General features: G+C 43.2%; 1 protein-coding gene across 4 annotated transcripts in view; it reads left to right on the forward strand.

Moving 5' to 3' along the window:
- The first annotated feature begins 576 nt into the window (after positions 1 to 576).
- Positions 577 to 14,983, forward strand: part of ZFP82 (ZFP82 zinc finger protein) — a 126,634-nt gene continuing 112,227 nt past the window's right edge. For 3 of the 4 annotated variants that reach the window (XM_080644794.1, XM_080644796.1, XM_080644797.1), the window contains exons 1-3: positions 577 to 658; positions 12,308 to 12,393; positions 13,805 to 13,931. In XM_080644794.1, the coding sequence (XP_080500920.1) occupies positions 12,385 to 12,393; positions 13,805 to 13,931 (136 nt within the window). In that variant the 5' untranslated portion in view covers positions 577 to 658; positions 12,308 to 12,384. Of the gene's footprint in view, positions 785 to 12,307; positions 12,394 to 13,804; positions 13,932 to 14,983 lie in introns of all 4 variants that reach the window. The other variant, XM_080644795.1, reaches the window with a different exon arrangement.

A 14,983-nucleotide genomic window follows, 5' to 3' on the forward strand; every position in this document is an offset into this window, starting at 1 on the left:
CCATCCAGATAGCCATCCTGCCACAGTTCTGCAAGATTACATCAGAAGCGCACATACTTGCCACACAATCAGGTGGGCTGTGTCTCAGACACACACACCATGGTCTGCAGAGGAAAACAAATCTATCGAAAGGGCGCCACATAAACGTTCAGAGTCAATTACACGTTCACCAAAACACAATCCCCTGTACTCAATCCCATTATCTCAGAGGCCCTCCTGCCCCACCCCAGCATTCGGTTCTACACAGCCCCACACACAATTTCTGTCATAAAATCTTCACAAACCACATTCCGATCCCGCCATCGCAACCTCTCAAACACATACCAGCTACATCTGTGAAAAAAATCGCACCCAGAACCACTGCAGACAGATATACAGCGCCGGCCTGATCACTCATAGAACTCCTCCGCTGGCCCCACTCGGTGCTATCCCCCCTTGAAGGAGCCTGCGGCAACTTAGGAAAGAGCCAGGACCCCCGCCCTCGCTGGGGCGCGAAGGGATCTCTGCTCACTTAACCCACCCCCTGGGGTTGGTCACGCCTGCGCATTTAGTGCTGAGCAGAAGTTCCCAGCAACCCCTGCGTGCGGCCTCTTATGCCTCGGGGCTGTACCGCCCTCGCTTCTAGTGGGCATCACAGTGAAAACGGTTCGGAGCCCAGGTGAGCAGTCCTGGCGGGAGCGTTAGCTCTGGCCATCCGTAGGGAAGGCGCTGCAGCCCGCGGAGGAGGATCGGAAAGGCGTGACCTCACCGCAGAGCGTTGGGAGCTCCGCACGCCCGGCAGAGTGTGCGTGAGAACCGCGGTGGTGTAACTGTGTGTGGGTGGGTGGGTGGGGGCGCGGGGTTAGGTGTGGCACCAGGACGATGTGCAATAGTGAGTCCGCAACTAGTGGGCGATGGTGTTTGTGTGACTGAATTGGGTAAAGTTTCTTGTGTGACGGAGATGGCCGTGGACTGTGTGACTAACGATTCTCAACGTCACATCTGAATCTCTGCCCTCTAGCTGCACAAGCCAGCTGCAGAGAAATTGCCAGTCAGATACCTGAGCGCCGTGGAAAGATTTCCAGCCAAAAGACCCGATCTTGGGATCGGAATGTTGGAAGTGAACGTGTCACTCAGGCTGACCCTGGGCGTAATCCCACCGCACTTCATCCTCAGGAGCGCGCGTGCGCGCGGACACACTCACACACAGCTCTGAGGGGGTCCACCTGCAGGTTTCAGAACCACGGAGTTCCCTCCAGGAAACTGCTGTGAAGTTTCCATCCCTGGCCTGGCCTTTCTCTAAGTGTCAACAGTACTCACCCGCTTACTTCACTCTGAATTTGTGTGGATGGTGGGGACCGGTGTGGTTGCGATTTGCCCCGATTTAGCCAGACTGGGCTGGGATCCAAGAAAAGCCTGTTTCAAGATTACCTACTTCCCCAGTCCTATCAATTCTAAGAAAAGGGCCTGAGGAGAAGGAGGAGGAATGAATTTCTATTGCCCATTTAAAATTCAAGGTCAAGGCTATTGGGTATTTCCTCTTGTTCTGTGAAATGTATTTTTGTTAGGACATGGGAATATTTACTTCCTTCTTAAATGTCCATTGAATCGATACCTATGCTCCCTCCCTAGTGCCTATAATATGCACATATTCATTTGGCAGATAATTGCCATTAATTTTCTTTTTATAACTCTTTGTAAAACTCTTAGAACAGAGCCTTATACTTCATAAGTACAAAAGAAACATTTGCTATTTGTTGTTATGTGATAATTTGGGGCAGTTCCCTATCCACTCCAATAGATCAGGAAAAATGAAAATATCAAGCTAATTTTGTTGGACATTTTCTAGTTTTAAAAAATGAGATGCTCAAATGGTCTAAAACAGGAATTCTTAACCAGAGATAATTTGATCCGTTTGGGGATTTCAGGGAACCAGAAACCCCTTGAAATTGTATGTAAAAAATTGTTGTATATATTTGTTAATGTGCAATTTTTCTGGGAGAAAGTTTATAATTTAATGAGATCATCAAAAATGACCCAGAAAGCCCTAACCGGTTTGGCTTAGTGGATAGGGCCTGCGGACTGAAGGGTCCCAGGTTCGATTCCAGTCAAGGGCATGTACCCTGGTTGTGGGCACATCCCCAGTAGGGGGTGTGCAAGAGGCAGCTGATTGATGTTTCTCTCTCTTCGATGTTTCTAACTCTCTATCCCTCTCCCTTCCTCTCTGTAAAAAATCAATAAAATATATTAAAAAAAATGACCCAGAAAGATTCAGATCCACTGGTCTAGAATCAGAGAGTAATGATATATGAGAATGTTCTTTGAGATAATCTTATATAAATTCATGCCTAACAATTGAAAATTATTAAATAAATCACACTCCATTCATTTCACAGGCCTATAGACTCACATTTCTCCCCAACTCTGTTTATTTTATTTTATTTTTATGGAAATAGTTTAATTTTTGTTTCTGATGATAAAATTAATGCAAGTTTAGTGTAGAAAGGAAAAAATATAGAGACCTAAGAACTTTCTTTTAAAATATATTTTTATTGATTTTAGAGAGGAAGGGAGAGGGAAAGAGAAACATCAATGATAAGAGAGAATCATTGATTGGCTGCCTCCTTCACACCCCCTACTGGGGATTGAGCCCACAACCCGGGCATGTGCCCTTGACCAGAATTGAACCTGGGACCCTTCAGTCTGCAGGCCAATGCCAAACCAGTCAGGGCAAGACCTAAGAACTTTTAAAGAACATTTAAATTGCCCATAGTCCCACCATCCAGAGTTAATGAATATTACTATTTTGATGTTTGTTTTTCCAAATATTTTTTCTGTGCACCTGTGTACCTGTTGACTTTGCAAAATAGAATCACAAAAATTGATTATTTAAGGAGCTAAAGACTCTCCAATGCTTTAAAAAAGGAACCCAGTGCAGTCATAAAATTTATTATATTTCTATGCCTGTATAGAGTAAAAGGAAGTGCAATGGTTCCCTTCTAATATGAAAAGTCTTTCAAGAATTTACACCGTATGGCAACAAATTATCAAGTAAGGTATCCTTTTAGAATTAGAGACTTTTTATTGGTTCAAGGTTTACGTCTAAGTACAGATTTACAATAATGGGAGGAAAAGTGATAATAGGGATAAATATTCAGACATGTTATACAGAAGAACTTGGTCAAATATTTCTATGTTCAGTATGACACCTTATCAAATAAAATTTCTAGAGTTTTATAATGCCAAATGCTATCTCTTGGAGATGCTAGGGATGGAGAACAAGAGGAGCTTTGGTCTGTTTCTTGATTTTTGTGCATTTTTTTTGCTAATGTTATTAATTAAGAAAAATTACATTCTCAAGCCTAGTTTTAAAGTTTGTTGTAAAAAAAGAGCAATCTTGGAAAATCTCAAAAAGTTTACAGTAAGACAAAAAGAGATGGGTATCCTAGTATTAAAATTACTAAAGAAAATTATTGCAGATAACAAAAAATTTTAAATTAAATATTATTTAAGATATTTTCTTTAATAAAATAAGGGGCATGTAATGTTTTTTATTTTATTGAGTGCTTATAATAAGCTATTATATGTATCTTATTTTTACTTTTAAAGACTTTTTTTGATTGAGTTTAGAGAGAGAGCGAGAGAGATTGATTTGTTTTTCACTTATTTATGCATTCATTTGGTTGATTCTTGTATGTGCCCTGACAGGGATCAAACTCATAAGCTTGGCATATCAGGACAATACTCTAACCAACTGAGCTACCTGGCCAGGGCTATATGTATTTTATATGTATTATAAGAGGCCTGGTGCACGAAATTTGTGCACTGGGGGGTGTGCCTCAGCCCAGCCTGCACCCTCTCCAATCTGGGACCCCTCGGGGGATGTCCGACTGCAGTGTAGGCCTGATCTGTGTGGGGGCAGTCGCACATCCCTCTCACAATCCAGGACTGCTGGCTCTCAACTGCTCACCTGCCTGCCTGCCTGATTGCCCCTAACCACTTCTGCCTGCCAGCCTGATCACCCCCTAACCATTCCCCTGCCAGCCTGATCGATGCCTATCTGCTCCCCTGCTGGCCCGATTGCCCCCAACTGCCCTCCCCTGCAGGCCTGGTCCCTCCCAACTGCCCTCCCCTGCAGGCCTGGTTGCCCCCAACTGCCCTCCCCTACAGGCCAGGTCCCCCCCAACTGCCTCCCCTGCAGGCCTGGTTGCCCCTAACTTCCCTCCCTTGCAGGCCTGGTCACCCCTAACTGCCATCCCTTGCCGGCCCGGTCGCCCCCGTCTGCCCTCCCCTGCTGGCCTGGTCACCCTTAATTGCCCTCCCCTGCTGGCCTGATCGCCCACAACTTCCCTCCCCTGCTGGCCATCTTGTGGTAGCCATCTTGTGACCACGTGAGAGCGGCCATCTGTGCAAGGGCATGATGGTCAATTTGCATATTACCTCTTTATTGTATAGTGTATTAGCATTAACAACATCCCTGTAAGATAGATACTGTTATTTTTCTCCCCATAGTTTAGACGGAAACAGGCATTGAAAATTAAATAACATGTCCAAAGTGAGACAGACCAGTAAGCCAGGACAAGTGGAATAGGGAAACTGGAACATATAGTTAAACAACAGTTTGCAGCTATCTAGAATATCTAGATGCCAAGCAGTTTGTGGCCATCTAGTACGTCCTATCTTCTGTAAGCCAGGGACACTTGAGAGTAAATGGTTTGCACTTCTTCCCAACCAGAGAGAGGGTAAATAGCTTAAATCACCTTCCTTGAGACAGACAGCAGAAATCCAATTAGTGCCATTTGCCAACTACAGCCAAGAACAGGTGAAGTTAGGAGAATAAACCTCATTTTGGTACATCAGCATAAAGTTGATGAATATTCTACTGAGATCCTCCCCTAAGACCTCCCCTACACACTGAGCCCTCAAAACCAAGGTCCCAGGATGTGCTCTCCCTCCCAGGAACACACTCCTTACTTCCCCCACCTTTTCCCCACAGCCATGCATTTCCTGCACTCTAAGGAACTCCAGGAGCCTTGCAACCAGGACCACAATGGGCAGCAGCAATTCATCCCGGGTAACCCCCCCAAACCTGTCCTCAAAGTCCCCTTTTCTCTGACTTTTTGTTTTATTAATCCTCACTTGAGGACACTTTTCCATTGATTGTTAGAGAGAGTGGAAGGGAGGGGGAGACACACACACACAGAGAAACATCCATGAAAAGAGAAACATCCATTGGTTGCCTCCCACATGCACCCTGACCAGGGCTGGGGAACCAGTCTGCAATCCAGGTACATGCCCTTTATTGGAACCACACCTGGGACCCTTCAGCCCGTGTCCGATGCTCTACCCACTGAGCCAAAGCAAGCGCTTTTCTAACTTCTTAGTGAGCCAAAGCTGCCCAGCCTAGGCTCATATACTCAGCCATTCCTTGTTTCACTGTCCCCAGCTTTAATATACATCCTCTAAAATTCTCCTGGACTTATGTTGTGAAAATTTTCCTGCACAAAGTCAAGAACCCACACACTACCGGCTGGCCCTAGGCAAACCCATTCAGGACCAGGTCCCCTTTCCAGTAACAAATATCTCCAAGTTGATAATTGTCAGAGCTTAAATTCATGTCCTGGATCCTGATAACAAAGCCAATGTTTTTCACATATGAGAGTCAGCCACCTCCCAACATTGTGTATACTTTTAGTCTGCCTGTCATACTTGGCAATTTATTGTGTTATTTTCCTTCATTAAGTAATATAAACCAGTATCATCATCGCTAATGTTTCACAATATGCCATCATTTAGAGGAACATTATTTAGGTTGTTGCCTACAGTAGGTATTCTGACTTTTTTATTTTTTGATGAACTTCCTTACATATATCTCTTTGTATACTTTTACAAATATTTCCTAAGGATAAATTCCTAGAAATGGAATCTCTAGGTTGAGTTATCAGACATGTATAACGTACAATATGCCAGATCCTGTGCTAGTACTTGGGGGAAATACAGTGACTAAAGTGACATGGTTGTTATCCTTAAGTTGCTTACTATTTATGAAGGTGGATAAACCTCAATAGGAATAAAACTAAGATAAGTGTGATAAAGGTCATTGAAGAAGTCAGGGGAAAGAGGAGTTGACTCTAGCTGAAGCCCCTCCCCTGCAGGTTTCCAGGCACTGATTCGCTCCTTCAGCTCAACTGCCTGGAACTATTTGGAGAACTCAGTGGCTCCAAAACAAACTCTTCCAGGTAGATAATGACCTCTTGGTGCACTTGAAGGGCAGAGGAGCCAATAACATCCTGTATTGACTGACCATAGCATTTGTCTTAGGGGCACTGTCTACAGCCTGTATTGTTTTGGGTGGGCTTTCTTCCCCCACAAGAAGTGAGACCATGAAGACTGTAGGACCTGAGGGACTTGAACAAGCATCAATGAATGTGCTGAGTTCTTGGGGGAAAAAACAAACCAAAAAAAGCAAGACAAATAAAAGTCAGATGGCATGGCTTGGAAGATCCTGAGAAGGAGATATCATCTGATTTTAGCATGCACTGCACATTGTGATCAAGTAATATCAAAACCCTGTGGGGGCTGGGTGAAAAATTGAAGGGATTAAGAAGTACAAATTCCTACAGCATAGGGAATCTCTATATATAAAGAGCCAGGGTTGTAACATCCAAAATGACCAAAGACTCGACCGAATGCTAGGTTGTGCATGCAGCAGGCGAGTGGGCTGAACTGCTGACCTCTTGGAGAGAGAGAGGCAGGACTGATCAGCAGCCAAGCCTCGCTATCTCTCCCAGAGGTCAGCAGTTCAGCCCGCTTGCCAGCAGCCTGAGGCAGCTGCTGATCAGCCCTGCCTCTATGATCAGGCCCAGAGATGCTGACTGGCATAGAAACCGACCAATCAGAACCAAATCTGGGTAAATTGCGAGGAGCCAATGGTTGCCTAGGAGGTGGAGCTTTTGATGCTGACTGGCATAGAAACTGACCAATCAACCAAATCTGCGAGGAGCCAATGGCTGCCTAGGAGGCGGAGCTTTTGACGCTGACTGGCACAGAAACCAACCAATCAGAACCTACTCTGGGTGAACTGCGAAGGCAGAACCTAAGGTGAGGGCTGAGGAGGGGTTTTAAGGGCAACAGCTGTTTGGTGTAAGGTGTAAGAAATTGATTCAATTTTTTAATGACCGGTTTGGAAGTATAGTGAATATGGCTGGCTATCAGTCCAGATATAGGGATTATGTATTTTTGTCTGCCAAGAGCATCTTCTTCTGCTGAAAAAGCCCCCTCCCCCCACCACATTTAAGCAATCCTATCCTATATAATCTATCTATACTAATAAAAGGGTAATATGCTAATTAGACCGGGTCGACCGGCCATCTTCCAGATGTCCAACTTCCTTCTGGACAAAGCCATGGTGGTGGGGGCTGAGGCAGAGGCAGTTAGGGGTGATCAGGTTGGCAGGCAGAGAGGTTAGGGGTGATTAAGCTGGCAGGCAACGTAGGGGCGATCAGGCTGGCAGGGGGGCAAGGTAGGGGTGATCAGGCCGGCAGGCAGAGGGGTTAGGTGCGATCAGGCCGGCAGGGAGAGGGGTTAGGAGTGATCAGGCAGGCAGGCAGAGGGGTTAGGGGTGATCAGGCAGGCGAGTGGTTAGGAGCCAGTCGTCACGGTTTGCGAGAGGGATGTTCGACTGCCGGATGTCAGTCAGACATCCCCTGAGGAATCTTAGATTGGAGAGGTGCAGGCCAGGCTGAGGAACCCCCCCTCTGTGCACGAATTTCGTGCACTGGGCCTCTAGTATAGTTAATAATCCTATCTAATAAAAGAGTAATATGCAAATTGACCGCCCTAACCGGTTTGGCTCAGTGGATAGAACATCAGCCTGCGGACTGAAGGGTCCCAGGTTCGATTCCAGTCAAGGGCATGTACCTTGGTTGCGGGCACATCCCCAGTGGGGGGTGTGCAGGAGGCAGCTGATCGATGTTTCTCTCTCATCGATGTTTCTAACTCTCTCTCTTCCTCTCTGTAAAAAATCAATAAAATATATATATTTTAAAAACACCAAAAAACAAATTGACCGTCACTCCAACACACAAGATGGCCACCCCCATGTGGTCAAAGATGGCTGCCCCCATGTGGACACAAGATGGCCACCACAAGATGGCCAGTAGGGGAGGGCAGTTGTGGGCAACCAGGCCTGCAGGGGAGGGCAGTTAGGAGTGACCGGGCTGGCAGGGGAGGGCATTTGGGGGGGACCAGGCCAGCAGGAGAGGGCAGTTGGGGATGACCAGGCCAGCAGGGGAGGGCAATTAGGGGCAACCAGGCTAGCAAGCAAGTGCAGTTAGGGGTGACTGGGCCAACAGGGGAGGGCAGTTGGGGGTGATCAGACCTGAAGGGGAGAGCAGTTGTGGGGGAACAGGCCTGCAGGGGAGGGCAGTTAGGGGTGACCAGGCCTGCAGGGGAGGGCCGTTAGGGGCAAACAGTCTGGCAGGGGAGCAGTTAGGCATCAATCAGGCTGGCAGGGGAGTTGTTAGGAGGTGATCAGGAAGGCAGGCAGGCGAGCAGTTGGGACCTAGCAGTCCTGGATTGTGAGAGGGATCCCAGATTGGAGAGGGTTCAGGCTGGGCTGAGGGGCACACCCCCCCGTGCATGAATTTTGTGCACTGGGCCTCTAGTATATATATAAAAGCCTAAGCGACTGACTGACTGGTTGACTGGTCACTATGATGCGCACTGGCCACCAGGGGGCAGACACTCAACATAGGAGCTGACCCCTGGAGGTCAGTGCGCTCCCACAGCAGGAGCATGCTCAGTTGACTAATGGGCGCTAGACGCAGGCAGCGTGAGCCTCCCCCATCAGGACTGACTGGGCGCGAGCCGTGGTAGGTGCAGCAGGGCTGGGGATAAATGGGAGAGGCAGGTGGGAGCGGCAGTCCCACATCCCCTGAGGGGTCCCGGATTGTGAGAGGGCACAGGCTAGGCTGAGGGATCCCACCAGTGCACGAATCAGTGCACCGGCCCTCTAGTATAAAATAATGTTGAATGTCAATTGTAATTAAAAATAAAAAAGTAATAATCATTTTTCTACCAATCCCCCCCCCCCCACAAAAACCAAGCCCATGGGGTTTCTGTGGAGGTAAATGGATTTATACAATAAGCTTTATATCCTCACAGTTTTTCTTATAATTTTGATGCAAAGTGAGATCAATAGAACAAGAAGATCCATTAACTCTTTGGAAGGCATCATGGCTAAAATTAAAAGTTCAGAAGCAAGATCAAGAAGTTATGAGAGGTGCCCCAGCTGGGGTGCTCAATGGTTGGAGCATCATCCTGTACACCACAAAGGTTGCAGGTTCAATTCCTGGTCTGGGTGCGAATGGGAGGCAACTGATTGTTGTTTCTCACATAGATGTTTCTCTCTCTCTCTCTAAAATCAATAAACAGCCCAGCTGGTGTTGCTCAGTGGTTGAGTTTCGACCTGTAAACCAGGAGGTCATGGTTTGATTTTGGGTCAGGGCACATACCCAAGTTGCGGGCTCGATCCCCAGTGTGGGGCGTGCAGGAGGTAGCCAATTGATGATTCTCCCTCATCATTGATGTTTCTATCTCTCTACCTCTCTGTCTCTAAAATAAATTTAAAAATATATTAAAAACTAGAGGCCCGGTGCACAAAGTTCGTGCATGGGGGGGTTGGTCCCTCAGCCTGGCCTGTACCCTCTTCAATTCAGGACATCCCTCTCACAATCCGGGACAGCTGGCTCCTAACCACTTGCCTGCCTGCCTGCCTGATCACCCCTAACTGCCTCTGCTTGCCTGCCTGATCACCTCCTAAGTGCCCCCCTGCCGGCCTGGTCGCCCCCTAACTGTCCCCCTGCCGGCCTGGTTGCCCCCTAACTGCCCCCTTGCTGGCCTGGTCGCCCCCTAACTGCCCCCTGCAGGCCTGGTTGCCCCGTAACTGCTCCCCTGCCAGCCTGGTCTCCCCTAACCTCCCCTGCCTTGGCCCCTACCACTGTGGCTTTGTCTGGAAGGACGTCTGGAAGGATGTGTGGAAGACATCCAGTCTAATTAGCATATTACCCTTTTATTAGTATAGATAATAAAAAATAAAATCAATAAACAAATCCTCAGGTGATGATTTTTTTAAAAAAATCATTCAGTTTTATTTTATAAAAGTTATGAGAGGCAACAGCTATGAAATAAAGCATTAGTTGGGGATATTCAAACATTCTTTTCTAGGCAAAACTCCAACATATATAAACAAAGTTATGAATCATAGAGTTGGCTAACATATTGGAAAAAATTAAAAACAGCACCTTTTTTTTTTCTCTCCAAGTTCAAGGTATTTTAAAAAAGTAAGTCACCTATTTGAAGAAAAGCTTCCTATTTGTAAAATTTTAAAAATGTGTTTCAAGGGTATATATGACCATATAAAATGAAACAATGTAAGCAAAAAGAAAATTAAGATTACAATGTGGAGGCCTGGCCGGGTAGCTCAGTTGGTTAGAGTGTTGTCCCGAAGTACCAAGGTGGTGGGTTTGATTCCTGGCTAGGGCACATACATACAAGAGTCAACCAATTAATGCATAAATAGATGGAGCAACAAATTGATGTCTCTCTCTCTCTCTCTCTCTCTCTCTCTCTCTCTCTCTCAAGTCAATCAATAAATAAAAATATTCTAATGTTGAAATAAGCAATTTTTGCAGATTTTTCTTTTTTAAAAAATATGTTTTCATTGACTTTTAGAAAGAGAGGAAGGGAGAGGGAATAGAAACATTGATGAGAGAAACATCATCAATGGGCTGCCTCCTGCATGCCCCCTACTGGGGATCGAGCCAGCAACCTGGGCGTGTGCCTGACCCAGAATTGAATCGGGGACCTTTTGGTTCCTGGGTTGACATTAAATCACTGAGCCATACCAGCTGGGCTACAGATTTTTCTTAATGTTTGATGTCTGTTAGTACCTCATTATGCTGATATAGGTATACTTTACAAATATAGTCATAATACCCATTTTATTTTTCTAAAGATTATATTTCTTGAATATTTTCTAAAGTGTAGCATTTAGTGAATATAATGCACATGTGTGTGTGTGTGTGTGTGTGTGTGTGTGTGTGTGTGTGTGTCCTGCTATACAGGATCACACTACCTACAACTGTTGTTACCAGCATTCTTCACTCTGCAATAAGTAGTAAACATTTTCATCTTTCCAATTAAAGACCTACACCATCATTTTTAAGTGGCAAGTTTTTTCATCTTATGGATGCTTTATGAATAATATTTGTCAACAGTTTTGCATATTTGTATACATGTACAGGGTGTCCCCCAAAAATATATACACACTTTAACAGCTGATAGCTCAATTTTGAAAATAAAGTGTATTGTAATGAACACTACCTTTATAATTATTCAAAGTGCATATACATTTTTTGGGGACACCCTATATAATTATTTTCTTTAATCCCCAAAATAGAGTTTCTGAGTCAGAGAGTTTGCATGGTTGAAATATTTCTTGTACATGCTTTTAAATTTACATCCTTTGTAGGTTAGAATGTTCATTTCACCACAAACTTGCTGATATGAGCATCAATTCTCTTAAAGTGATATTTATATCTTTTGGTGATTTGATGTATTCCTACTTTTTCATACATGCTCATCTTTCTCTAATTGGAATTAGCAATTCTGAGGCAAGAGCTACCGTTGAATGAGAACTGATTTTGTGCTTAGAAAAATAAACTTTGCTACTTACTAACTGAATTTCTGCAAGTGATTTTACTTCTTCTAGTGTGAATTTTCTGATCCACTGCATAGATAGGATAATTATTATATTGCATAGTAATTCTGAGGATAGCTAATGTATATAAAAAACCAATCACACGAAAGTCTTGATAAATAGATATGCTATTATCTACCTGCTGGGAGCATGAATCCATAACTTTTTTTACCTTCATTGTAAGAAAGAGATGAAGTCATGCAGGAAAGCAATGTGGATGCTTCTGATTGAAAATATTGAGGAGTCCAGAAGATTCTGGAAGTTCTGGCAGCAGGCAGGCAGGGCTGCCAGTACAGCAGTTTGATAGTGGTAATGACTGCCAGGGTTGGTCCTTATGAATGTCTCTTTGTACCGAATGAATCCAAGCAGGCCTGTAAGGCTTTGAAACAGATTCTGCTTTAGAGGAAGTGGTCCTTTATCAGCCCTGGAATTTATGACTAGGGATTAGATTAGTCCAGACTCCCTCAAATCTCCCTGTGTGTACAGTATGTGTGTGTGTGTTGGGGGAGGTTAAAGGGGGATTTCTGAGACTTATCTGATCTCATGGCCGCCTTTTCCTCCTCCTAGCTCTGATTTCTGTGAACTCTGGTTCTCCAGGCAAGTAAATCCAAAGGAATACTGTCCAGTTCTTGAATTTCTAAACTATGGCTCATGTAAGTTACTTTTTCTTTCTCTTTCTGGAAATACTGTCATATTAAGATCCTATGAACATATATTTATCCAGAAACTGCCTACTTAAGAACTTCTTTCATTTCCTCTAAAATCAGTGAGGGATGAGGCTAAATAGTTTAATGCCTATCCCATGAGTCCTCTTTTTTCCAGTTATTGTTTATGTATTCATTGAACAAATCATTCAGCATCACCTATATGTGCTCATTCTCCTGCTAAGAGATGCTATGGAGCAGAAATGAAATCCTTTGAGGGAGATGTTTGACCATCTCTAGTGAGATGACGAGGGAAGATAGGCACATTTGACTACTCTTGGGAAAACTGACCTTTTCCATACTTCAGTTTTCCAAGTATATGAGATTTGCTATTGGTTGGCCTCAGCCTCAGTATATCATGAGATCTCATACTTTGTGAGGCTTTTAGGACTGGCTAGTAATGTGGTTGGGTCTTGCATGCAGAGATAATGAATCTTCTCTGGGAATCTCTTAAGAGTTGTACACCAGGAACAGAATTCCATTTGTAGTTGAACAGGATGTGCTTGTCTAGAAAGCACATCTTTGTGAATCTGGATCACCAGTATCCAGATTCTGCATCAGTAACTGGTATCCTCTAACTCAGGAACAAAGAATGCATACAGTGAGGGATGGAAAAATGATAGCAGCTAATAAGATCATGTAGACTCTCAAAATTAAGGAGGACCTTGACTATTTTGTGTAGATATTTAAGTATGGAAGAAGATTAAGTCTCATATATCCATTGCATAAACTATTGCACAATCAATTTTATTTTAAGTTTATTAAAGAATCGTCATTAATAGCAAAACACTTATGATTGGGTTAAACAATGAACTTGGAAGAAATTCTTTAATTGTATTTAGATCTTTTCTAACAGATATTGTAGAGGAACATTTTTTTAAAAGTCTTCTCGTAAGGAGAAAAGGTAGAAGGACTCACATGTCTTGAGAATTCATGAATGGGACATATAGCAGGCAGAAGGCTTATATACAATATTTCATTTAATTGGAAAACTGATTTTTTCTTTCCCAGACATATTTGAATAATTAAGATATGCACATAGCAGGTGTAGGCTTATATACAATCTTTCATTTAATTGGAAAACTGATTGTTTGTTTGTTTTTTCTTTCCCAGACATGTCTCAATAATTAAGGTATGCCAGAGTATACAAGAAGTTATAGCTGTAGCAACAGAATCCTTCAAGAACACAGCCATGCTGCTTCAGGCACAATCATTTTCTAACTCATTATCTCACAGGCTTCCAGCCAAGCCTATTTGCTTGCTTGGTCCATTTCCTGCAGTATATCTTCCATCTTTTCTCCTTCCATCTTTAAATAAAATTTCTTTAATTTTAATTGTTTTATATGGTTTGTCATTTCAGGGATCAGTGATATTCAGTGATGTGTCCATAGTTTTCTCTCAGGAGGAGTGGGAATACCTGGACTTGCAACAGAGGGACTTGTACAGAGATGTGATGTTGGAGAACTACAGCAATTTAGTCTCATTGGGTAAGGTTATCTGCCTCCAGTAATACAGACTCTATTCTCTGTAATGCCAGCTTTCTTTTTTGGAAATTTAAGCAATATCTTTCAAGAAATTATCTCAATTTCTGGTCCCTGTTCTCAAGGGAATAGTTTGACCTTTTACTTCAAGCATATCAAACTTGTGGCATGCAGGCCGCATGCGGCCCACAATGAATATTTTTGTGGCCCATGGTATGTAAGAAATGTTTTAATAACAATTTCATAACTTAATTTTTACAGTATCCTGTTATACATAATTATTAATAACGAACCACAGCATTCGCTAATGACTGATTACTATAATCATGTTGCATTCATTTCCCTTATGCGCCTTACACGTAGGTGCACCATTTCTCTCCACTAATAGTAGCAGTGAATATTTTAGCAGCCGATTGTCATGTCATTTAGTCTTGTACTGAATTGTTTGGTGTGCACAACAGGAAATATTTTGCTTTCAGAGAACAAGAAAAATAGGTTTATTTGCATTACACTTATTAATTTGTGCAGTTATTCAGTGTCTAATAAGTTAATGTTCAAGAAAAAAATATTAATTTTTATTAAAATGTTCTATTATTTAATGTTAACCATTACTCATTTCAGCCCTTTGTATTCAGCATATCTCTATCGAAATAGACCTAAAATTTTTGTTATTTTGTAGGCCACATCAACTTAAACCTTGTTTATTTGGCCCATCTTAGCCTTTGAGTTTGACATGCTTGTTTTACTTGTTTTGAAGGTAGCACCTTCATTAAGTATATTCATCTTTCCCATACTTAAGTGGCCTTCAGGTCTTCCTTAATGATGAGGGGACTAGATTTGAAATCTGGGTGTCTAAGAGCTTTATCAGTGTCAAAGAAATCAGGTTTCACTTTGAACTAAGAATTGCTATATGTATTTTGTTATTTGTTGATATACTTATCAGGAAAATAGCTATACTTTGATTCTTGTTTTTTTCTCTGGCTATCAAAAGAATACATAATTTTTGTAGTGGTAAGTTGGATCAATTTACAATTATTTACAATTCAGAAGAATACATT

The sequence above is a fragment of the Plecotus auritus genome (genome assembly GCF_963455305.1).
Source record: "Plecotus auritus genome assembly, chromosome: 10".
In the NCBI taxonomy this organism is placed as follows: Eukaryota; Metazoa; Chordata; class Mammalia; order Chiroptera; family Vespertilionidae; genus Plecotus; species Plecotus auritus.